General features: G+C 38.1%; 1 protein-coding gene across 2 annotated transcripts in view; it reads right to left on the bottom strand.

Moving 5' to 3' along the window:
* Nucleotides 1–839: 839 nt before the first annotated feature.
* Nucleotides 840–26,185, bottom strand: part of GASK1B (golgi associated kinase 1B) — a 53,748-nt gene continuing 28,402 nt past the window's right edge. For both annotated transcript variants that reach the window (XM_069105633.1, XM_069105634.1), the window contains exons 4-5: nt 6,904–7,130; nt 840–2,669 (exon numbers count right to left, since the gene is read on the bottom strand). In XM_069105633.1, coding sequence (XP_068961734.1) covers nt 2,462–2,669; nt 6,904–7,130 — 435 coding nt within the window. In that variant the 3' untranslated portion in view covers nt 840–2,461. The remainder of the gene's footprint in view (nt 2,670–6,903; nt 7,131–26,185) is intronic.

Raw genomic sequence — 26,185 nt, forward strand, 5'->3', positions numbered from 1 at the left:
TGAATTATAATGTCCAGGGGTGGAGTAGTACTTGGAGATTATTGAATTATACTTGGTGAATGCTGTATTTTGATTTATGCTATATTTTGATTTTCTCTGTTCTTCATTTTTCACTGAATAAAATGGAGAGCACCTATGCTGGTATTTTGAACCTTGGGAAGTTGCCTTTGCTTGGCATTACACCTAGAAAGAATAATGTTTCAAATCAGGAGGTTTTTGGTCCTGTATAAGGAACTCTCCATTGAGAAAAGTCCCTCCACCAAATTCTGCTCCCCTCACCCAATCTTTACCATCCATTTTCCACCTTTTACTCTGGGAACCTTAATCAAATCAATAATACAATTGCTTCTCAAACTGGTGCATCAAATGACTCCCCTGTGGCTCAAGTCACCATCTCTTTGAATTACCAGCCCAAAATACACTTCCCTGGTCACCACTCCCCTAAATCATAGGATCATAATACTAGAGTTAAAAGCTAGAAAAGCAACCTTAGAGGTCAAGTTTAATCCCATCATTTTGTTGAACTGGTGACCAAAATGGTTAAGAGACTTACCAGGGTCACACAGCTAGAAAGCATCTGAAGAAGTAGCACTAAGGGATATGAGAATAAATAGGAATGATGAAGACAAACTTCAATTACCATTTTGCCAAGGGCAAGTCCCAACAATAAGCAAAATCTTGAAGGTAATACATGAATAAATGCCTTGAGAACCTAGTATTGGAAGATTCAATAATATTTTTGCTCCTATTTTTCTTGTATTTAATTTTTGTTTTACTTTTAATTTATGCAGATATAAATTAAAATTAATCTATAGAAAAAATATTTCACTAAAATGTGGTTGATGATGTTATTAATATTGCTATTTAATTGTTAATTCTTTTCATAAAAGAGAAAATTAGGAACATTAAGAGCAACATATAGCATACAGGTGTGGGGTAGCATTTTTTTTGTAAACAATTATTAAATGAACTCTCACTATCAATTTCCCAAGTAAGTAAAAAGAAAAACTAAAAAAGAGTAACTTTTCCAAAATTATAGCAAAAGTAAAGTTTAGGGATGAGCATAGAAATACCTATTTTTTTTCTTCAAAAATATTCAAAGGCAATGAGATCCAATAATCACTTTCCTCTACTGCAAAATGAGGATAATAATAGCACCTACCTCACAGGGTTGTTGTAAGGATCAAATGCATAGTGCATGGCACACAGTACACTATATAAATGTTTATTCAAAATGCTTTGGTTCATCCATGTTAATATGAATGGGATATGAAGGTGGGGCATTGAGAAAGGGGTGAGAACTGGCCTTGAGATTAGAATTGTGGTGACGAGACAGCACACAAGTCAGAATTTAACTCATAATATCTTCTCTTGTTAGCAAGAAAAATAGATTTAGTTAACAGCTGATGTGAAATAGGTTCAAGTATCTATTGTTATTCTAACCAAATCTGAAGAAATTCTTAGTGGATCATAAAACTGATTTCAAAAAAGGTGGCAAACTAAATTCTTTCCCCTCTACCCATAAAAAGAAAAGCCCTCAGTGTATGTATGTGTGTGTGTGTGTGTGTGTATTTTCTAAATAACCAACTTCTAGTCTAAGAACCACTTGGTTCCAAGTCACAAGGTATAATTTAGATCTCTCTTTAGAAAGAGAAGAGCTATGAATATAAATAGTCATATTTGAATTGTTTCTATTATGAAAAAGCAATTTATTTACAAAAGGTCTGGGAATACTATGCTTTTGGTATAGCTATGGCAGGGTTTTTTGTACAAATTCTAGAGGCTGCACTATGCTATTACATATGATCCAATACTTCTATACAGGTCATCATAGAAGTCTGAGTTTTTTGTGAATCCTAGATATGCATTTGCCCATGCTGAGAGAGGTACCACGTACTCTTTGGGCATCTCTGTTCTGAACAGAAGGATCATAAACCCAAGGTTCTCTGAAACCTAGGGAGGTCAAAATGTTCCAAGAAATGACCAATATGTTATGTCCAGGTCTCCTCTGCTGGAATCAATGTGAGCACCTTCAGGACAGTATTGTTTCTGTTTTTATATTCTCAGTGCCTGTTCTAGTGCCTTGCATATAACAGGTGCAAAAAAGTGTTTGTTGAGTTGAATTGAACTGAACTTAGTCAATGATATTGACTGGTCTGCCTAAAATTAGATCAGTCAAGTATTTAGGCCAATTCAATACCAAAAAAGCATTTTAAAATACAATGCAACATGTATAAGGTATTGGGGAGGGAGTACAAAAAAAAAATCTCCTGTGCTCAAAGAACTTACATTCTGCTGGGTCCAGTTCAATATATATGGAGAAAGAGAAAAGTGGATGTTTTCTGTGAAGCCAGAATATTTTCAGAAACATTTCTATAGAAGTCTTGTAGAAATACTCAAGTAGTTCTATGTTCTAATACTTTTGTCCCAATTTTTTACATTAATAACAAGCCCTTCAAAGTCACTGATTCATAGGCAATACTTTGGCTCCATGTGCGTTGATGTACGTGAGAAGAATTTTGGCCCTCTGTTCTATCACATCAATAAGTTTTTCAATTCCTTGTCGACCTCCTTGACTTTCCCAATAAACTTTGTCAAGAAACAAGGATTGAAGGAGCTTCTCCCTTAAGTGCTGACTCTTTAGAACGGAAACTGCAGATTCGGGAAACCTGAAAAGACAAAATGACATTTCAATCTAGGAATTGTTTAGAAGAAGGATTATAAACTAGCCAATAGCTTTGCCCATCATTGATCCACCATAAATCATAGTGCCTAATTGTCTGTTTAAAAAAAAAACATTTAAAGTCACTGTCACACTACTGATACGTCTTTTAGTAGTGACATATTAGAAAAATGGCATCTGATTTAACTAAATTTTCAATATCACTCATATCTTGATATCTGGGGATATATCCACAAAGACAAAGTGAAGAGCAGAATAAAGAATCATTAAAGTTTCTACTGGGTGGCTTGAATAAATTTCTTTAATCATCTATTTTGCTTTAGCCATGGTGATAATTTTCAATTATCAGGAAAGATGAGTGTGCTCATAGGCCATCAGTTAAGAGCAGGGCAGATAGTTGTTTAACAAAAACTATATTAACAATTTTGGCACATGTATTTTTCATGGATACAAAGGACAGAACTAATGTTCTTATAAGGGATTCCATGTGTTGGCCCTCTACAACTTCCTCAAATCTAAATCAAGTGGGCTAAGAATGGCAGTCAGCTTCTAGCCTTGAAGCCTTGGTCCAGCCACCCTATATATGGAGAGGCAAGTAACATCCTCCTCCTGAAAGAAGGCAAAAAAAGAATCATTTGAGAGATCTGAGAATGGGAGGAGCAGGGTGTTATATGTGAGAGTATGAACTTACAAGCTGCTTTGAGCTCCCTGGAGAAATTTACTGTGTGAGTGGCTGTTTCACAGATAACACACAGGAGGTGCTAGAGGTTTGGGACTCTAGCCTCTAACAGGTTCATTCTTGATCTGGTCAGACAGGCTTTATTCTAGTCTAGTCTTCTCAAAAAGGTTGCCAATAATGGGAGCAACAACTCCTACAGGATTCCCTAATGACCCTTCTGGCGGGAGGTGGGGAGAGGAGCGGTGAAACTACCCTTACATCTTGATGGAGTCAATCGAGACAGGCATTGCTTAGGCACTCCCCTAAATACCCTCAGGCTTCAATGAGGGCCAGTTGAGTGAGGCAGGTACATGCATTCCTCTATGTATTAACTGTAGTTTCCCCACTCACTGACCAGTGCCCACTTGCTTCATAGGGAAACAGAGAGAGAAGGCATCTTGCCAACATTAAGCTCACAGGTTAACTTTAGCAATATTGTCATTCTGGGCAGGCATAGTAAATATCAATTTTGTCACCCCCATATCTAATCGTTGTAGCTATTCTGGGAGTTATTATTTAATTATTTAATAACTGGAAATTAGACATTGCCATGGTCATGGATCCTGAGAAACTGAACTCTAAAAAGGATAACAAAATCCTCCTTACATACAGTACCTAAACTGTAGAATAAAAGTTTCATGCAATGAAGTATTAACAATCCATGATCTGTGAAGTCTATAGATGTTCAACTAATTTAATTGTAATAGGAGAATAGACATATGAGAAAAAACTATTGCAATCATAGGAGGGAGAGAGGAAGCTAGCCTTAAAAATTAATCCAATCTCCCCAAAGGGAAGAAAAACATTTTCTAAATATGAAATAGTGTATTTATTGATTCTTCAAAACAAACTGATAAATGAATCTATTCTATACATAAATCTTGAATTAAATACTTATTCATTTTGTTTTCAGTGTACAAGTTATATAGATATTTCTAAAAGTTTCCATTTTAAACTCATTTTTCACATCTGAAAGTCTAGTTCTAGCAAAAGAGACAGATGAACTCAAGATGGATGGTCCCCGATGATGTCTTCTGGTGACTATTATTTCTAGGGAGCTTTAACTTAAAGAGGCATTTAAGGCTACCTATTTATTATGTAACATAGTTCCTATGTACCTGACTTTTCCTTCCTAAAAAAGGATGATTTGGGTACAGAGAAGAAGAAAAACACTGCATGCCAAACCTTCAGTCTTAAGTCCACAAAAAGATATACAAGATGTAGACACTGATAAAGCAGGTTGTGTGGACAATTAATTATGGGATTTTGAAGAATATTATAAATAGAGAATTACCTCAAATTCCAAGTGTTTTCCCCCCAATCCATATTCTCCAGGAGAGTATATTTCAAAAGTGTCATTTAAATATTTTAGCATGAACAAGAATGGCTCTTTCTTAAGCTACATGTCACATTAAAAAACATATTGGACAAGGAATAGTTATCTCATTCCCTGCCACTTATTAAGCATTTGACTTTGGGCCTCTCTGAGCCTGTGTTCCCTCAAATCCAAAATGTGAATACTTATAACCCAGCGCCCCTAGGAATGATTGTGAAGATCAAATGTGATGTAGTAGCTGTGAAAAGATTTTTTAAAATATTGGAATATACCTTATATTTCATAATACTCTATGATACATATGTTCCACATATATATTATATATATTAAAGTTATATATGTATTGATATATTGTATGTGTTTGATATATTAATATTTTTATATAATATGTATACATGTATACATGTGCAAGTGTCTGTGTGTGTGACTGTGTTTGTGTATAACAAGATCAATGATAACTTTTGGGTGGTAGCAGCAGTGTCCTGGAGCTAGCCAGACTTGCTCACAAGAGCTAAATCTTCATAGTGAGTATTTACACCTTAGAAATCAACAAATATTCAAATAAGGGCCTGTTTTATTATTTTGTTGATTATCTAGATTTGAGAAAATATTAATAATGAAGATTAAATTTTAAAAGACATTATGCACACTTTTTTGAAGACCTATTTATTTAACATTTACCAGCATATCCCTGGATAATGATATTAGTAGCTTCTTCAATAGTTCAAAATCTATAATCGTGTCACTGGGAATATTCCTTCCACCAATATAGATTGCAACTACTCTATAACTTAGAAGATTTTCTTCAAGAGGTATTAGAACTAAACAATTCATTATATATTATATATTATCCTATAGGATAATGAATTGTTTAGTTCTAATACCTCTTGAAGGTATTAGATATATATCACTAGGATATAGCATAATATAAATTCTCCAAATTTAGCTGGGACTATCACCATACAATACAACAACTTCTTTTAACAGACTCACCTTCTATAGATTCTATGTGGTCTAAAAGAAAAAGGCTATCTATGTACGATCTGAAAAGGAGATGGGCCCTTCATATTGTTGGAGGCTGAAACTCCACAACCTATCTTGTATCTAACCACTTCTCCCTGTTTACATAGATACCATCTCAGTTCAGGCTCTCATTGCTTGGACTACTCTGATGGCTGCCTAATTGGTTTCCCTGCCCCAAATCTTTGGCTATTACAAGTCTGTCCTCCATACAGATGACAAGGTGATATTCCTTAAACAGAGATCTGACCACATCATTAACCTATTCAACAAACTCCAGTGGTTCCCTATTACCTTTAGGATAGAACATAAGTTCCCCTATTTGTCTTTTAAAGTCTTTTACAATCTGCCCTGCCCTACCTTTCCATTCTCATTATCCATTACTCTCTCTCTCCTTTGCTCTATGGCCCAGCCAAACTGGCCTTCTACTTGTTCCTCACAGGGCACTCCATCCCCCACCTCAATGCCTTTTTATTTGAACTATCCCCAATCCTAGAATAGACTTCTTCCTCACTTCTACTTCAAAGAAGCCCTCTTTTCTTTTTCCATCAAGACAAAGCTTCCTTCCATAGAAAACTATCCCAGCAAGTGCTAGCACCTCCCTTTCCTGATTACCTTGAATTTAACTTCCTTGTATTTTATATAAGATATAAAAGATACAAGATACATATTTTTCCTTTATTCTGTATAGCCATACTACATATACTTATATATATATATAAATAGCGTCTTCCCAAACAGAATATAGGATTCTTGAAAGTGGGAATTGTTTCATTATTTTTGAATCCCCAGTGCTTAAAGCCCATAGTTGTCACTTGATAAATGCTGACTTGATTTGACATACAGGATGAGAAGGTGTGAAAAGGCTGTCACTTGCATTGGTGGAAGTAGTACTCCTGCCAATGAAATCACAAACCTTTGAAAGTGACAGCATATAGGAGCCATGAGATGGTAACAGGGATAATTCCAGTGTGCCTAGGTTTTGCTCTACTTAGCATTACTTCCCTAACTCCTGCCTCCTTTCTTAAGAGACAGAAATTATATTTCTGTTAAAAGTAGGGCATAAATCCTAATTTCTTTCAACTTTGCTACTTTTCAGCACAGAAAACAGTATGAGCTCATTATTATTATAATCCAAAAACTTACTCTTCGATTCCTTCTAACAATTTGAAATTTAAATTATCTTCACTTTGGTCAAAGAAGCCTTTATTGTCTATAAAGACCAAATGCCTTGGGTCATGCTTTCTTTGAATGATGTGTGTTAGCTCCACTGTGTCTTGGTTATCACATTTGTGCCTCACTCCCTTCTGACCACAGGCATCCTCCTTCTGAGGTCTGAATCCACAGCAGTTTACATCTAAGCGGTTGTAGATCTGAAAACACAAAGGTTGAAAAAAAAATAAACCAGGCTACTAAATGTTACCAATATTTGCTTTGCTTTCCTCATCTATAAAATTGGGATGGTAATACTGACAGAGTTGTTTTGAGACTCTAACGAAATAACATGGTTAAAATAATATTTGAACCTTAAAAGCTCTCTATAAGTATTAACTAGCTCCAGTTTATTCTAATGTTAACAAGGACAGATCAGTCCACACAACTTGGCATCTCTCTCCTTTACATACAAATTCCCCACTGATATAACACATACATATGTGGCCAGAAGAATCCCTTGCTTTATTTCTGGTAACAAAGGAACTACAGCTCCTAAAGCATAAAAATTCAGTATAATTAAGACTTTTAATAGATAGTAGTATCACAATGAACAAAAGATCAAACTTGGCAGCTTTTAAAAAGGCCTGGATTCAAATTCTGCCCCTAAAATTTGCTAGCCTTGGGACCATCTACAAATAAGTAACCTAACCTCTCTGAATTAGTCTCCTCATCTGAAAAATGGGCAAAAGAGGAAAGAGAATGGCATTTACAATAATACCTGCAGTACCCACTTGACAGAATTATTTTGAGGTTTCAAATGAGATAATGTCTATAAAACATTCTGCAAACTTTAAAGCTTTTCTATAAATGTCATTAATTTTAATGATGATGTTCAAAGTTAGATCTCTCCCAAAGACCAAGTACATTTTGTCTTTCCTTATGGAGGAAATGTGTGAAGAAGACAAACAGCATCTCTCAACCCCATGAGTATTCCCACCATCTGTGGTCTAAACCACTTATACACTGTATTACTGGGATGACAGGATGGGAGATTCAAAGCTGGGGGTAACCTTTGAGCTCACCCAGTCCAATGTTTTTATTTTACAGATATGCCATGCCTAAGATTACATCACCAATAATGTTCTGGGCACTGTGTCAAGCAGTAAGGATACAAAGAAAGATTAAAAACACCCCCTGTTCTTAAGGAGCTTATAATCTAATCACAAAAACACATGTGATCCACAGAGGTAGGAATGTGGATTTAAGCAGATATTTTTTGATTCCAAATCCAACACTCCCTTTCCACTGGACATGCTGCTTTCCTAATATTGCCAGCTTAAATCTGAAGAGTCTATATAACCTTGTCTGAAGAGCAAGAAAAAATGGAGAACTAGACTACATTCTGCACATAGTCAAGGAATAGGTCTCAGTTCCAAGTCCCATTTACATGCATCATTATACACTGCATTAAGACCAAGACAATTAGAACCACTTAATATTTTCATGGTCACTCAAAAATCTACACAGGAAAAACCAAATAGATAAAGAATGCTTATAACCTAGACTGTGCTAGGCAAATGTAAAGATAGCCTATAGAGATTGTCCATCAGACTATATATCTTAAAAAGGTACTACAGGGGCAGCTAGGTGGCACAATGAATAGAGCACTGGCCCCAGACTCAGGAGGATCTGAGTTCAAATGTGGCCTCAGACATTTGACCCACTTACTAGCTGTGTGACCTTGGGCCTTGTCTTCCCCCATCAAAAAAGGGGTACTGTAAACAGACAATAAATTGGACCCAAAAGTGAACATAAGGAGGAAAATTAACTGTATTATTTTCAGGAAATTAAAAGTTATATGTTTTTAATGGCACCAAGCTATCACTGAAACAAAGGTCTACTTTTTTACCCCTGCCAACATTGTTCCAGATCTATAAAGGGGAGACATCAAAGACCTACTTAGCTTACTTGGAAATACTGTCTAAGACTGAACATCATCCTCCCATTTCTGTTGTCTCTCCTTCCTTGCCCCCACTCCACCATCTCACCGTCCCTGCCACTCTTCTACCTAGAATAGGCAGTGAAAAGATAAGCCAGCCATGAGCTGGCTCTTTAATGATGCTTAATTAGGAATGAGCCATGCACTAAAAAGAGAAATAGTACATGGGAGAAATCTGATGCCCTGCATGGCTATTTACATGCACACAGCTTAGATCAAACTGCTGGTGAGAGAAGCAAATGTTTCAAGTGAATTGACCAGCAGTTATAAGAAAAATCATAAATTTCATACAAGTGTGGTATTAGTATGGTAAAGAGAACAGAGATATGCCTAAGTGGATAAACAGAAAGCCAGGGACCTGCCCTGAATGTGGGAAAGAGTTCAAGAATCTGTCCCCAAGTTGATAGAAAAGCAAGTCAGTTGCCACAAGGGGGCAATAGTCCAGAGTCACATGTGGTGACTGACGCAAAGGTCATATCATATAGGTTTACCCATGATCACTTTAAAAGGAATAATTAGTCTAATGAGGACAACAGAAAATATTTTGATAACTTCATTAAACTGTTTCTATAAAACCAGAGATTTTATTTGTATAAGTAATTTCTTGGCTATAACTCGGTGAAAAAGAAAACATAATTTAAACAGGACAGTATCTGGAAGCCATTGCTGTAGAAGTGTAGGGAAAAAAAATGAATTCATAAATATGGGTTTCTTTCAGCCTAATTCCTTCTCCCCACATAAACATTAGCCAAGAAATATTTTGGAGTCCCCATGCGATTCACTCATACTTTCTTTCTGTACATTTCTAGATAAAAATTCACTGATGTAGTACAGATGGTCAGACCTGTCTGCAAGCCAACAACTGTAGATTGTATATCTCTCAGTAGATTTTTAAGCATTCTGAGGACAACATCCTACTGTGATACTTCCTACCATACCCTGAACATTGGGCTTGGTGTATCAGTGTTGTTGACTAACGATTACCATAGGCTCAGGAAAGCACATTTGCATTTGGATTATTTTTCTCTGCGCTACAATTGCTAAAAAAGATGGGGCTATAAAGAGCTTTACTGACATTAAATAACAATCACTCTATAGAATATGTCCCATTTCTCAGTGAATTGGTATTTATTCTACCAATCTATTTTCAAACTGCATGAAATCAACTAAAATTGGAGATGGAAAAGATCTATTTGGGTTCTCTTTTCTATTCCCTTGACAGCAGTAGGTTGTTTCCTGTGGTGTATTTTTAAAGTGCTTTGTCCAATCTAGTTCTGAATGACTCAAAAGATGACGCTTTCTTCCGCCATTTCCCTTGGCAGACTGCTGCAGTCGGAGGCTGTCAGACCTCACTATTAAGAAATGCTTTTTTGTGTTGAGCCCAACTTTCCTTGTGCAAAATGTTATCCAATTAAATTTAATTGTCCTCATTCACATAACCAGTAGACAGAAAGACCAAAGATTATTCCAAAATAACATTAAGTATAAACACATGTATGTATGTAAACATACATGTGTATATATGTCTAGCATTATATATTGCTTTTATAAATGGTTATATATATACACATGTGCATAGTTATATATATATATATGTACATATAACCACTTATAAAATCAGTAGATAACTGTATATATGTATATATACACACACACAAAGAGATTGTCTTACATAAATATATTTATAGACATATAAATTTAGACAAAAAAGGCTTTAAAGTCCTTCTTTCAAGTTTTGCCTCTGACACTTACTAGTTGTATAACTATGATCAAAACATCATGTGCCCCAAGGTGTTTCTCTAAGACTAAATATTACAGATGAGTGACCCGTTTGTAATGGTGGAGAGAAATTCTATACTAGGTATAGTCCACACCAATAAAATCATAGGTCAGACACCTCCCCCCCCATAAAAAGATAGCTGTTTATACATATTTGGGGTTTCTTTGGAACGATCCCTCCTCTTCTTTGTTATACTCTTCAAAAAATGATAAATAAAGCCTCCATGTAATTGCTATCATCTAGAGAACTAATAACCAGGGCATCTAGTCCCTCTCTACAATTCATTTTCTTTGGACTTCCTAAGATTTTTTTTCCCAGCTCTTCTCAGAAATCCATCTAGATCTTTCTATTTCCATTCATAGTCAGACTAAAAATAATCCACCCTCTAATCCACTCCTTAAAGTTTAGTGCCTCTTTGGCTGCCAGTTAGTAGAGGAAACTTTTGCTTATTTTTTTAAGGGAGAGCACAGTTTTGTAAAGTCTAATAGGGAAACTCTCATTGATACAGAAGTAGACTGCTCATGTTAAAACACTCCCATTTTTGACTGGTGCATTCCTAAGCACTGTAGTTCATGTCTGCATTTCTGTTGTGGTTGTAGTTAGGTAGTCATCCCCAAAGGAGGTGGTGTTTAGGGAAAGTCCTTAATAAATTTTTTTTTAATGAAACTGTTTCAAACTGGCTACCAAACTTCAGAAGAGATCATGGTATAGCATGATGAAATTCTGATGTCTTCGCACTTCTTACTTGAATAAGAAGATATGGTTTTGCCCACTGGAAACTGCTGTATTCATACATTTGTCATTATTTAAGAAAAAGTGTGTTTTAAGCATTTCGTTAAGTAAAATTACCTCAAGAATCCAGGTGTTTCTGCCAAATTTTCTGTTCGTGGAGATATTTTTAGAAAGATTTACTTCTACCAAAGTATTTTTTTCCCTCTTCTCTTTTTGTTACCATTACTTTTACAATTCAGCAAGAAAACTTTCCCAGTTGGTTATTTAAGTTAGGTCTACAGAATAAAAATAGCCTAAACTTCATTCTGTCCTTTTAAAAGCTCCAGAAATATATGAGAAGGCCCATCCTACGTTCTAGCCCAAGAGCTATTGCCCCACATACACCCTGTTCCTTCCCTCAGTGCCTGTTACACATTAAACCATGATTATGTCCACCTAAGAAAATCCTAGCCAAATTATTGTTATTTACTGTCTATCCCATTTTCTAGCAAAAAATATTATCTAACACTGTTTTCTTCATAGCCAAACACACACACACACACACACACACACACACACACACATATTGGGGCTGACTTATAGGAAGAGTTTTATGATTTGACCAGATAAGACTCTGGGCAGCTGTTGAGCCCCCCGGCTTTGAAAACTCAGAATTTGTTGCTTCTCTCTCTGATAACTAACACTGTATGTATGTAATGGTCAGACAGCTAGAAGCCCATTCTGTTGGTCTATTGAATTGTATTATTTTCTCTGTGTGTATTTTTGTCTGCTTGTAATTTCTGCTTGTTTTTTCTGAAGTTCAGGGAGCTGATATATATATGTGTGTGTATACATATATGTATGAATATATATACATATATGTTTGATCAAAGTAAGGTTATTGACCCCTTTTGAGTTGCTTTCCTTTAGAAAAGCAGATCAAAGAACTTTTACTAGCAGTCATCCTGGGTATGCTAGGATGCTTGCTCCTACAGCAAGTCACTAAACCCTGTTTGCCTCTGTTTCCTCATCTGTAAAATGAGTTGGAAAAGGAAATGGCAAACACTCCAGTATCTCTGCCAAGAAAACGCCAAGGAGGTCACAAAAAGTTGGACACAACTGAACAACAAAATAACAGTATACTTCTGCCATCAAAAATCACTGGCTAAGAAAGAAGCAACATATGAGACAGTCATTCACTGATATTTTATGTTTTCTCATATTACATTACCTGAACAGTTCTGTGCCCAACACCTCCCTCATCCTCCAACTTTTCTTTCATAACTTCTAGATAGCCTTCCAGATGTCTTGATACCAGTGAACTCTTTGGCATCATTGATTCTAGTTACAATTCTGTACCACAATTTTTTTTCTTCATATAGGTGTGTCCACACCCTCTGAGTCCTGTTAACTGTCCTCAATCACCTCAGTCTTCAGTAATATCATTATAGAGACTAGAAATGTAGTATTTTGTAAGCAGTTTCTTTCCTTTTTGTCATTCCTATGCAATTCTAAAACAAGAAAATGTTCGTTTGGTTGGTTTTTTGTTTGTTTGTTTAGGGCTTGGGGGGTTTGTTTGTTTTACAGAAATACTCATTCTTGGCCATGTGAAATTCTATCCTTACTGTCTCTTGCTTGAAAATAATTCCACAATGCCTATAGGATAAAACTCTAGATTCCTCAGCCTGGAATTTCACAAATTAGCTCCAACTTACATTTCTCTATCCTTTCCACTCTTATACTGCCCAAAATGAATCCTCCCCTAACATGATCTCTTTGAGTACACCTGGCACTCTCTTACCTTCCTGTCTCTGCTTGAAACATGCCCATCCTACAATGGGCATCATTCCTCTCTATATAAATACTGTCTTTCAGGTCCTGTCGAAAATGCTTTCTCTTCCTTGAAGACTCCTTGATTACTCCAGGAAATACTTCCTCCCCCCCCCTCCTGCTTATATCTAGGAGCCCATACATTCTCCATTGTACTAAGTTAGTATTATATACACACAGCCCTCACCTTTAGACACAATCAATTTCTAGGACTTAAAACTATAATGATGGCCCTGACTCCTTGGTCCCACATTCATTCATTCTCCACTTCTGGAGGCAGCTAAATGTCACCTATTTGTTTGGATCCAACCCAGGCCCTGGGCCCAAAGCAGTCCCAATATAAGGGAAGTAGAAGAACTGATGAATTTGTAGCTCAGGTGGTTCAGAGTTGATCAACTCAGACTTGATGGTGGTCTTACTCTGGGTTTGTACCCCAGTTATGATAATTTGGACCTTCACTTGTTCATTTGTGACCAAGCTTCTCCTTCTCTCTTTCTTTTTTTAAATAGTACTTTTTCCCATTTACATGTCAAAAAACATCAGGATTTATTTTTATAAGATTTTGAGTTCCAAATATTTATCATTTCTTCTCTCCTGAAATGGTAGGCAGTTTGATATAGTTTATACATGTGGTATCATGTAAAAATATTTCCATATTACTCACAGCTGTGAAAGAAGAAACAGATGTAAAAGAAAAACATGGGAAAGAATAAATTAAATAAAAAATGCTTAAATCTGCATTCAGAGATCATCAGGTTTTTTTTTTATCTGGATGTGGATGGAATTTTCCTTCTTGAGTCTTTTGTGCTTGTCTTAGATCATTGTGTTGCTGAGAAGCTTAGTCATTCATAGTTGATCACACATTGCTGCCAATACTGTGCACAGTCTTCCTCATTCTGTTCATTTTGTTTTGCATCAGTTCATACAAGTCTTTCCATGTTTTTCTGAAGCCTGCCTTTCCATCATTTCTTATTCCACAATAGTATTCCATTACATTCATATATGACAGTTTATTAAGCCATTCCCCAACTAATGGGCATCCCCTCAATTTCCAATATTTTGCCACCATGAGAAGAGCTGTTATAAACATTTTTGCACATGTATGTCCTTCCCCCTTTTTTATGGTCTCTTTGGGATACAGAAGTAGTAGTGGTATTTCTGGATCACAGGGTATGCACAGTTTTGTTGCCTTTTCAGCATGGTTCCAAATTGCTCTCCAGAATCAGTTCACCATTCCACCAACAGTGCATTAGTGTCCCAACTTCCCCATACCCTCTCCAACATTTATCATTTTGCTTTTTTTGTCATATTAGCCAATCTGATACATGTGAGGCAATACCTAAGAGTTGTTTTAATTTGCATTTCTCTCATCAAAAGTGATTTTGAGCACTTCTTCACATACTTACAGATAGCTTTTATTTCTTCATCTGAAAACTGCCTGTTCATATCCTTTGACCATTTATCAATTGGGGAATGGCTGGTATTCTTATAAATTTGGCTCAGTTCTATATATATTTGAGAAATGAGGACTTTATCAGAGTTTGTAAATATTGTTTCCCATCTTTCTACTTTCCTTCTAATCTTTGTTGCCTTGATTTTGTTTCTACAAAAGCTTTTTAATATAATAAAAATTATCTATTGTACATTTTGTAATGATCTCTATCTCTTGTTTGGTCATGAATTCTTCCCCTCTGCATAGATCTGACAGGTAGACTATTCCTTGCTCTTCTAATTGGCTTATATTGTCACCCTTTCTGTCTAAATCATGCCAAAGGTCTGTCATATCTAACTTTTCTAATATTCTATTTATCGCTTTAGTTTCTTTCTTATATATATTTTGGTTGGATTTATTGAATTCTGAGTGGGGACAGATTAAGTCCTCCACTAGTACAACTTTTCTGTCTATTTCTTCTTGTAACTCACTTACCTTCTCCTTTAAGAATCTGGATGCAACACCACTTGGTTCACATATGCTTTATACTGATATAGCATCACTATCTATGGTACCTTCTATCAAGATGTAGTTTCCTTCCTCTTTTACTTAGGTCTATTTTTGCTTTCATTTTGTCTAAGATCAGGATTGCTTCCCTTGCTTTCTTTTAAACTTCATCTAAAGCATAATAATGAATCTCTTATGTTTTCTTTTCCCTTTTTTTACTTGTTTATGCTTTTCTTTATTCTTGATATTGGAGGTCAAATTTTTGGCTTAGTTCTGGTCTTTTCCTTATAAAAGCTTGAAATCCTTCTATTTCATTGACTGACCTTTTCCCCTTGATGTATTATGCTTAATTTTCCTAGGTGATTCTTGTGTGTAGTCCTAGTTCCTTTGCCTTCCAGAATATCAAGTTCCATGACCTCTGATCCTTTAATGTTGCAGCTTCCAAATTCTGTGTAATTCTGCCTTTTTTTACTTGACTTTTGGGCTTTTTGCCACAGTAGGACTCTGCCACCAGACAGGGGAGCTTTCATCCCAAACGCTGGGGTTTTCTCAGCTGCCGGAGGTATTAGATGGGTGCCCTCTCTGATGTTTCCACACACTCTGGCAAGCTGGACACACACCCCAGGACCTCCACCCTAGACTGCAATCCATATACAAGCAGGTTAAAGCAAGAGCAATTACCCCTCAGACTGGTGCTTGGTCCCCCTACACTCTGCAGGCCAGGAGCTGAAGCTGCCATGTGGCACTGGCTGGCTGTGCAGGCGTCTCAGCGGTTTCTCGCCCTGGGGGCAAAAGCCATGCACTCCCACTTACTGGGTCCCAAAGTTCAGACTGCACTGACCTCTCACTTTGTCCTTCGCATCTATGTGTTGTTAAATCTGGAAAAGGCCACAGCTGCTGCTGATCTGGAGTCCCTCTGGCCAGCAGCTGGCCAGGCCCGTCCTGGAGCTAAAGCCTCGGTGTGGAGCTGAGCTCGGCTCCCAGAGTGCTGAGCTGGCCGATTCCTGCTGGCCTGATGGGCTGTGCTCAGCAGGAGGTTAGCTTCTCTGTGTCATTTTGTGGGTTCTGCATCTCCAAAGTTTGTTTAGAGTCCCTTTTTACATTGATTGGGGAAGGTGGAAGCTGGAGCTGAGGGAAGGTCATGCTTCTACTCCACCATCTTGGCTCCACCCCCAGTTTTTGCACTTTTCCATTTGGGCAATTGTACTCTTTAAGGGGTTATTTCCTCCAGTGTGTTTTTGTATTTCTTTTTCCATTTGTCTAATTCTACTTTTTTTAAGCAGTTTTCTAACTTGTTGACTCTTTTTTCATAATTCTCATGTAGCACTCTCATTTCTTCTCCCATGTTTTTTCTTCGACCTTTCTTATTTTATTTTTAAACACCTTTTTGAGCTCTTCCATGAGTTCTTTTGGGGCTTGAGAAAATTACCCATTTTACTTTGAGATTTTGCCCATAGGTCTTTTGACACTGTTGCCCTCTTCTGAGTTTGTGTCTTGGTCTTCCTTGTCACCATAATAATTTTCTATGCTCCAATTCTTCTAGTGTTGTTTTTTGCTCATTTCTTTTTTTTTTAATTTTTCCTTTTTTTTTTTTTTAAATTTGAGCTCTGCATCTGGTATGGAAGGGACACTGTCTCAGGCTTCTTGTGCGAATGGTTGCATATCCTGGCTATTTACTTTGTGCTATACTGATCTTGCCCTGAGGTCCTGGGCTTAGGGTGTGGGAGGTGGCTGGTGCTACTGGAGGGCATAGGAGTCTGGCAGTTTATGTGGTGCTGAGCTGGGGTCCTAGTGGTGGTGTCTGGCATGAGCTGGGACCCAGTGAGGTGTGTCTGCATTTCACCAGGTTTGTACTGAAACACATGGAGGTCTGGCAGCTGGAGGATGCCTGTTTGCTCAGGGATTAGAGCTGAATTCTGCCAGTTGCCCTGGCTATGCTAAGGTACATGGGGATCCTGGTGTTGGCTCGGCCATTTCCACCACATTGGGGTTCAAGATCTCCCACTGGTTTGCTGAGGTGGGGCTTGCTGCTGGCTTCCTGGGATGTTTCTTGCCCTGGAATGTGTTCTTTTTTACCTGGGTGAAATGGACCTTTCTTGCTGATATTCCAAGGTTTTGGGGCTAAAACATTGTTTCATCCTGTCTTTTTTATTGGTCCTGTTATTACAGGATTTGCTTTGGGGTGCTATTTTATGGTTGTTTAGAAGTGAATATGGCAGGGGTGGAGTCAAGATGGCAGAGTAGAAGCATGACCTCCAAGTGGCTCTGGCTTCCACTTTCCCCAATCAATGTAAAAAGGTTCTCTGAACAAACTTTGGAGCTGCAGAACCCACAAAATGACACAGAGAAGCTAACCTCCTGCTGAGCACAGCCCATCAGGCCAGCAGGAATCGGCCAGCTCAGCACTCTGGGAGCCGAGCTCAGCTCCACACCGAGGCTTTAGCCCCAAGACGGGCCTGACCAGCTGCTGGCCAGAGGGACTCCAGATCTGCAACAGCTGTGGCCATTTCCAGAATTATCAACACATAGATGCGAAGGACACAGTGAGAGGTCAGTACAGCCTGGACTTTGGGACCAAGTAAGTGGCAGTGCATTGCTTTTGCCCCCGGGGCCAGAAGCCTCTGAGACACCAGCACAGGCTGCCAGAGTCACATGGCAGCTTCAGCTCCTGGCCTGCAGAGTGTAGGGGGACCAAGCATTCAGTCTGAGGGTAATCACTCCAGCTTTAAGCTCCCTGGATCTGGATTGCAGTCTAGGGGGGAGGTCCTAGGGTATATGTCCAGCTTGCCAGAGCTTGTGGAGGCCTCAGAGAGGGCACCCATTGTAATGGAAATGCAAATTTCAAGATCTTCCGTGCCCCTAGGCCCTTTGATAGGCTTAAGAGACTCTGAGAAACTTCCTTGATTTGAAAATATACTCTGCCTCCTAATAGGCTGAATGTGGTCAAATGGAGCCTGTGGCAGGAGACTTGGTTTTCAGGAATGCCCACACCTTGATGCTGTGTGATTGGGCAGTGGGTCAAGAGGGTGGTTACATTCTCTGACCCAGGAGAAGGTTATATAATCCCTGATGTGAAGCTTTGCTTTGGGGCTCACTTTGAGAAGTGTTCTGTGATTTGATCAGATGAGATTCTGGGAAGCCATTGTTGAGAGCCCCCTGGCTTTGAAAAACCCAGATGCTGATTTGGTATAGATGTAATGGTTGGACAGTATGGAAACCTGTCTACTTGATCTGTTTCTCTGTCTTGATAATTCTGTCTGTATACTCTGAAGTTCGGGGTACTGACCTTTTCCCCCTGAACTAGGTAAACAATATATATTTTACTGATTAAAGTAAACTTGTTAACCAATTTTGAGTTGCTTTCCTTTAGCAAAGCAGATCTAAGAACCTGTGTTGGCAGCCACCCTTGGGACGCTGGGGTGCTTGCTGTTACACCCATCTAATACCTCCAGCAGCTGAGAAAACCCCAGAATTTGGGATGAAAGCTCCCCTGTCTGGTGGCAGAGTCCTACTGTGGCAAAAAGCCCAGGGGTCAAGTGACTGAGGGGCGACATGACCAGTCAAAGGAAAAAAAGCAGACAGAAGATTCTAACATTAGACTCCTATTTTGGGGACAAAAGGGAGCAAAGCATGGAACAGAAGGAAGACAGTGAAGTCAGAACTCCTGCACCAAAAGCTTAAAAGGAAAATAAAAGCTGCTTACAGGCCAAAGAGGACCTTAAGAAGCAGATAAGAAAAGTGGAGGAAAAATTGGGAAGAGAAATGAGAACGATGCAAGAAAATTACGAAATGAGAGTCAACAGCCTCACTGAGAAAAATAACACCTTAAAAAACAGATTAACTCAATTGGCAAAAGAGGCTCAAAAAGGCAATGAGGAGAAGAATGCCTTAAAGAGCTGAATTTGCCTGATGGAAAAAGAATCTCAAAATCTCAATGAGGAAAATCATGGCTTCAGAATTAGATTGGAGCAAATGGAAGCTAATGACTTTATGAGAAATAAAGATGCTGTTAAACAGATCCAAACAAATGAAAGAATAGAAGGCAAGGTGAAATATCTCATGAGAAAAACCACTGGCCTGGAAAATAGATCCAGGAGAGATAATTTAAAAATTATTGGACTACCTGAAAGCCATGATCAAAGTAAGAACCTAGAAATCATCCTCCAGGAAGTTCTCAAAGAAAACTGCCCTGATGTTTTAGAACCAGAGGGCAAAATAGAGGTTGAAAGAATCCACCAATCGCCCTGAAAAAGATTGCCCCCCCCCCAAAAAAAAACTCTTAGGAATATTATAGCCACGTTCCAGAATTCCCAGATTAAGGAGAGAATATTACAAGCAGCCAGGAAGAAGCAATTTTAATATTGTGGAAACACAATCAGGATAACCCAGGACATAGCACTTCTACACTAAGGGATCGAAGGGCCAGGAATATGATATTCTGGAGGTCAAAGGAGCTGTGATTAAAACCAAGAATAACCTACCCAGCAAAACTGAGTATCATGTTTCAGGGGAAAATATGGTCATTCAGTGGAATAGAGGACTTTCGAGCATTCTTGATGAAAAAACCAGAGTTGAATAGAAAACTTGACATTCAGATACAAGAAGCAAGAGAAGCATAAGAAGGTAAACAGGGAAAAGAAATTATAAGGAACTTATCAAAGTTGAACTATTATCATTCCTACATGGAAAAACAATAATTGTAACTGATGAAACTTTTGTCAGTATGAAATTAGTTGAAGGGAATAGAAATATATATATATATATATATATATGGTTATATGTGTATATATATATGTATGTGTGTGTCTATGAATGTGTGCGTATATATATATGTTTACAGGTATACATATTTTGGGCACAGGACCAATTTAATAGGAAGAGATGATACTTAATAGGCAAAATTAAGAGGTGAGAGGAATATAATGAGAGGAGATCAGGACAGACAGAATAAGGTAAACTATCTCAAAAAGAAGAGGCAAGGGAAAATGGTTACAATGGAGGGGAAGAATAGGAAGGCAAAAGGGAATGGGTCAACCTTATTCTCATTGAATTTGGCTTTTGGGGAGGGAATGAAATACATACTAAATAGGTTATTTCACCCTACAGGAGAGTAGCGGGGAAGGGGATTGGAGGGGGGATGATAGAAAGGAGGGCAGGCTGCGGGGAGGGAAATTGGAAGCATCTAATTTTGAAAAGGGTCGGGATCAAAGTAGAGAATAGAACAAGTGGGAGGTGGGATAGGAGGGAGGGAAATATAGTCAGTCTTTTACAATATATCTACTATGTTATTGTTTTGCATTAGCCACACATGTACAACTTATACTGAACTACTTATCTTTCCAGTAAGGGTGGGTGACAAGGGAGGAAGGCAATGAATCTGGAATTCAAAGTTTTAAAATCAAATGTATATATACTATTATTAATACTATTTTACATGTAATTGGGAAATAAGATATACAGGCACTGGGGTATAGAAACCCACCATGTCCTAGTGGAAAAGTCGAAAGGGGTATGGGAGAAAATATGGGAGAGAGCAGATTGGAGGAGGGGATAATCTGTGGAACTGCTATTTTGTGGCGGTGGGTAAGGGGAAAATGGGGAGAAATTTTGTAACTCAAAATCTGGGGGAAATGAATGATGTGAATCAGAAGTTAATAAAGCATTTGAAAAATAAAAAAAATTTTAAAAGATATGAAAAAAGAAGTGAATATAGGAGAGTTTCAGTGATTTACTGCTTACTCTGCCATCTTCTCCCTCTTACTTTCAATGTGATATAGTAGAAGGATAATTGACTTGAAGTCAGGAGAAACTTTGTTCAAATCCCTTTTCTGCACCTCAGTTTCTTCATTTATAAAATGGGGAGGAAGTAAACTAGATTATCTCAAATGTCTTTTTCCAATTGAAATCTATGTTCCTCTGATAAGAATCATACCCACTTCTCGGGGTTGTTGAGAAGATTTTATGTAAAGCAGTTCTAAAAACCTTAAAGTGCTATATACATCTCAACTATTTGTATGGAGACCACCTGGAAGAAGGAATATAGGCCCAATCTCAGGGCTGGGAAGACCTGGGTTTAAATCCTGCCTCTGACCTATACTGGGTGAACTTGAGTAGGTTACTTAAATTCTCAGGGCTAAGAAACTGATGAATTGCACTGGTAAAGGGCATTCCCTCACTGGGAGTTCCCTACCTCAGTGACAATACAAAGCCAGACCAAAATATTTCTGGTACTATTATTACAAGCCCACCATCAGTCATAGGTTGCCAGTCCTTTTCCTCCAAGCTTATAATCAATCCTGGATAATCTACATCCTATAGTCCATAAGACTAGAACCCTTGCTTTGTTCTTGATGGTCCTTCCACACCCCAGAGCCCTATTTCTGAACTTGAGGCTCTAGGACTGTATTCATCCTTGCTATTCCCTGTCAGATATCCCTGACACCTTCTTCCTGGATCTCTATTGTTGTCTGCTGCCAGGCTCTTGATGTGTCACAAAGCTCATCCTGCCTATATACCATGGGATGTCCCTTGCTACTCCGAAAATCTCCAGATGTCATTCCCAAGGTCAAGTATGTCATTCCCAGGTCCCTATTTGAGATCAAGATAAGCAGAAACTACTATTGTTCTGTGCTCCCTTCCTTCCATACACACACCCTCTAACTCTGGTGCTGAGGCTGTTCCTATCACCCACAAGCCTTCTCTTTTTCACAAGCAAGGACAATTGGGAGCTCACACCACTTTCAATCTGGTATCACATCCACCAGGACTACAATCATCCCACAATATGCATCACCATTGTCCTTCAAATGATGCTATCAACATTCCCTAAAGATAGTTCCAGGGACTCAGCACATGTTTGACGTCAGGATCCAAAGCATCAGTGTAGTAGACCAGCCTCACCTAGCCCCAAAACCCCTTTTCTCCACACTGTCAAATGTTTCAGAATTCCACAAGTCTGAGAAGCACCCACAGCTTCCCAGGACCTTGATCTGAATAAACACTGTCCTTTAAAACACTCATCATTCACACTCCACAGACCCACAGTAACTCACACCCATGGGCAATACTAAGACTCACAGTTCCACCCCTTTTCTCAAACAATCAATAAGCATTTAGTAAGCACCTGCTTTTTGTCAGGCACTGGGCTAGGCACTAGGAATTCACATACAAAGAATGAGCCAAGCCCGACTTCCAAGAAACTTATACTTATAGGGAAGGAAATGGTTGCACATATAAATATATACAGCACAAATATAAGGGGAATAAATACAAATACATGCAAAGTACTGGAGAACAAATACTAACTTGGGGCAAGATCTTGTGAGAATAGTTATTAGGTGCAAAAACAGTAATACTGCTAATAACAATTAATATTTATATAGTTCCTTAAGATTTTCCAAGCGCTTTACCACATATTACCTAATCTAATCTTCACAACTCCTCTATGTGATAAGTGCTAATTGTTGTATCTACAGATGAGGGAACTAAGGCTGGCACACACTTGTACCTACTAATTTCTCTCTCTGCTTCTACACTTTCCATCTTCTGTTTAACCAGGTCACAAACTTCCAGATTCTTACTTCAGATCATGCTTCTTCCACTGATTGCCTGCCTTTATATGAGCCACTATATTGGACTTTACCTGTCTCTTGTCTGGCATCCCCAGGTCTAAAGCAGGATTATAAGGTGACCTGGAACAAATCTCTCTCAGAATTTTACCCAATCATTCCTTAATGGAGTGGAATTCCACTTAATTCCACAAAATGGGGTTACTTTCTGTCCTCTATTGTCATCTTGCTTGCTTCTTTTCCCATCATTACTCATATCATTGGTACCACCTGTGGATGTCCCTCTATTCTTTCAAGAACCACTGCTGGAGTCACCTCCTTCCCAAAGAATTCCCTGATCAAGTGACATCTTTTTTGGGCAGGGGGGGAACATGCACACAAATACAATAAAGTAATTACCAAGTAATTGTAATGCTGAGGGTATAGAAAGGAATGCTTTCACACTACCCACTATAGTCAGCTCTTGGGGACTTCCTCCTAGGAACTCAGGGCATTCTGTGATGTGCAAAGACCTCAAGTTCATTGATTTAGATCTGGAAGTGACCTTAGCAGCATCAAATCCAACCTTTTCTTTTTAAAGATGAAGAAACTGAGACTGATATTCAGTAAATGGCTTGTCAAGGGTCACTCAGCCAGGAAGTGGCTGAGGTCACAACTTGACCTAGGTCTTCCTGAGTCCAAACCCAGCATTCTTTCCATTGTACCATCTAGCTGCTTTCTAGATGCCATGGCAAACAGTACTAGCTGAATGACATGTGTATATGTACATATATGTATATACATATAGGTGCATACATACTCATGCATATAGACATAGGTATGTATACACACATACATATACAACGAGCATGGCAATATATGACAAGGTGAAACAAGTGTCAAAGTCATTTGTTCCACATTCACTTGCCAGGACCTTCAGCTTCCATCCACTCTCCCCTTCTTCCTGGAGTTCACTAAATAGCAATCATTCTTCTAAGCATTATTTCTTCTCTAAAGAATGTCATACTTTGAAATAAATGCTGCTTCTGTACCTTAATTCGAAACAATCCATGAAGCAGATGCAGAGACAAGACATTTTTTTTAATATCTAAAAAGCAATAATATACAAATTTCTAAAGCCTCATCACAAGGTGAAGATGACCCAAGGAAGTCCCAGGAGAGCCGATGAACTCTCTTTGACAGGTACCACCAAGCTGAAAAGTATGGGTCCAATGACAAACAGGGTGTCTGATATCAGTTAGGTTCTGAGAATCAGCTACCAGCTAATGAATTTGGGCCCTGAAGCTCACAGTAACTGTTTGTTAGGGTGTGGAAATGTCATTGTGCTCTGCTTTAAAGGAGAGAGTACCCCACCCCAATGAAATCAGGGGCCTTTTAAAGCCTAACAGAAATATTTAGATGCTATGACACATTTGATGCTATTTCAATAGGGCTCCTGCTATGTTTAGGATCAATATAATCCACATCTGACTTTTTATCAGATGCCAAATATTGCCATGTCACTGAGAGGCTCAGGAGGGAGTTTTGCCAGACAAGTGACAAGCTATTTTTAGGCCAAAAAAAAAGAATTCTAGTTCTATAATTTACATAACTAGTGTTGCATAAAAATAACTTCTCCCAACTGGCCACACCCACTCATTCAGAAAGGATTTGTGAAGGGCAGACCAGTTAGCCTAAGGAAAACCACAATCTTTGCATTTTAGGAAATGGGGATTTAGAAGATGGAGGAGTAAAAGCAGGAAATGGAGATTTATATGGGAAATGTGGGACCATATGCTATGCTCAAAGTTCAAAACAAGAACTTTGTAAGATTTAAATCCAGGAGGATGAAAACCATTTCAGCCACAGTGTTCATGCCATCATGTTTTTTGTTGCTTTTTTTTTTTTTAAGCCCTCCCACAGGCTTAACAAACAGACTCAAATCTTTCTCAGGCATCCCTACGAGCTAGTTAGGTAATGTTGCCATAGAAACCGAAAATCTTCCTTGTCCTCATTCTTGTGTGTATGAAATTCCAGCCTTCACATAATATTCCCATCAATTTCCTTTACATAACGTTCTCAAAAGAAAAACACTGAAGAAAATAAGCAAAGAAAAAAAATTGGCCATGCTAAAAAGTAATTTTACTAGAATTGACACTAACCCTATCGAGCCAAGTCATGTAACTGTTTGACTCATAAAAATAATTTAGGGGAGGAAGAAAGTGACTTAATGGGGTTTTTTTGTTTGTTTTTCTTAAGACTTTTTTTTAGTTGTTTTCAAATCAGTTGAACTAGGACTTTAAAAATTAGTGATATGAGGAGGACAGGGCAGAAGAAAAATAAAAGCTGGACTCAGGCAAACTGGTTTGGGGTATGAATATGTAATCTCTAAAGTCCAAAGCTGATCTGAGTCCAAATCTGCAACAAGTCCAGCTGAGGACTCCTAAGGAACTTGTTCCCATTAGTAGTAATTCAGGGGTTTTCAGACTGTCTCTAGATGCAAGAACTTCAGGCAACTCAGGTGGTTTGAATCACTCTAACAATGAGGGTTGTAAAACTACTGATCTACAATTCCCCTGAAAAGACAGTCTTTTTTTTTTCTTTTGCCAATAGACTCTGACTGATAGCTGTGAGTGCAACCAACATCAAATCTTACTATGTAAATAATGACTTTCTACTTTTATATCTTCCTTCAGACCAATATTTTCCTTTCACCATGTAAACAAGAAAAACAGGTGGCTTTTAGCCAATAGTGAACTTTACAATAAGCTTCTCTTATCCAGTGCACAGAGGCAGGTATACATACATACATAATACACACACAGAGATATATATATATATAGAGAGAGAGAGAAAGATATAGATATATAATGTATGTATATATATGATGGAGTCAGCTCATACTGGCTCATTTTACCTAAGAAATCAAAAACACCACAAATCAAGAATTGATGTGTTGCTTTATTGATAATCTAAACCTAAGAAAGTGATAGTGTAGTACTTTTGGTTTTTTGAGAGCAGGTCCTTAAACATTTAACAGAAAACTCCTGGATTCATGGCATTTATTTGTGTATCCTTCTCTGCCACTTGTTTCCTTGGTGCTCTCAGATTGAAAAATAAAAAGTATAGTACATAGTAGGTGTTTAATAAATGCTTCTCTTCTTTACTTGATCACTTCCCTTTTATTTCTCCACTGACTGCTATCCCTCCCTCCCCTCACCAGTACATAAACTCCTGGAGAGTTGGGATTTAAGTCTTTTTATCTGTATATCCGGTTTCTATCCCTTTTCTTTGGTGCCCAGTAGGTACTGAATAACTACTACAGGATTTGTTTTGACAGCTTGGTCCAAGATATTAACATCAATAGGATAATAATAGTAGCAATCATTGCTGCAGTATTAATAGTAATAAGGTATGCTTAAGGAGTACTTGCAGGTTCACAGAGTGCAGATGCAGAGAGATATGAA

This window comes from Petaurus breviceps, unplaced genomic scaffold, assembly GCF_028583685.1.
Source record: "Petaurus breviceps papuanus isolate PSGF00001 unplaced genomic scaffold, PetGlider_PUasm1.0 76, whole genome shotgun sequence".
In the NCBI taxonomy this organism is placed as follows: Eukaryota; Metazoa; Chordata; class Mammalia; order Diprotodontia; family Petauridae; genus Petaurus; species Petaurus breviceps.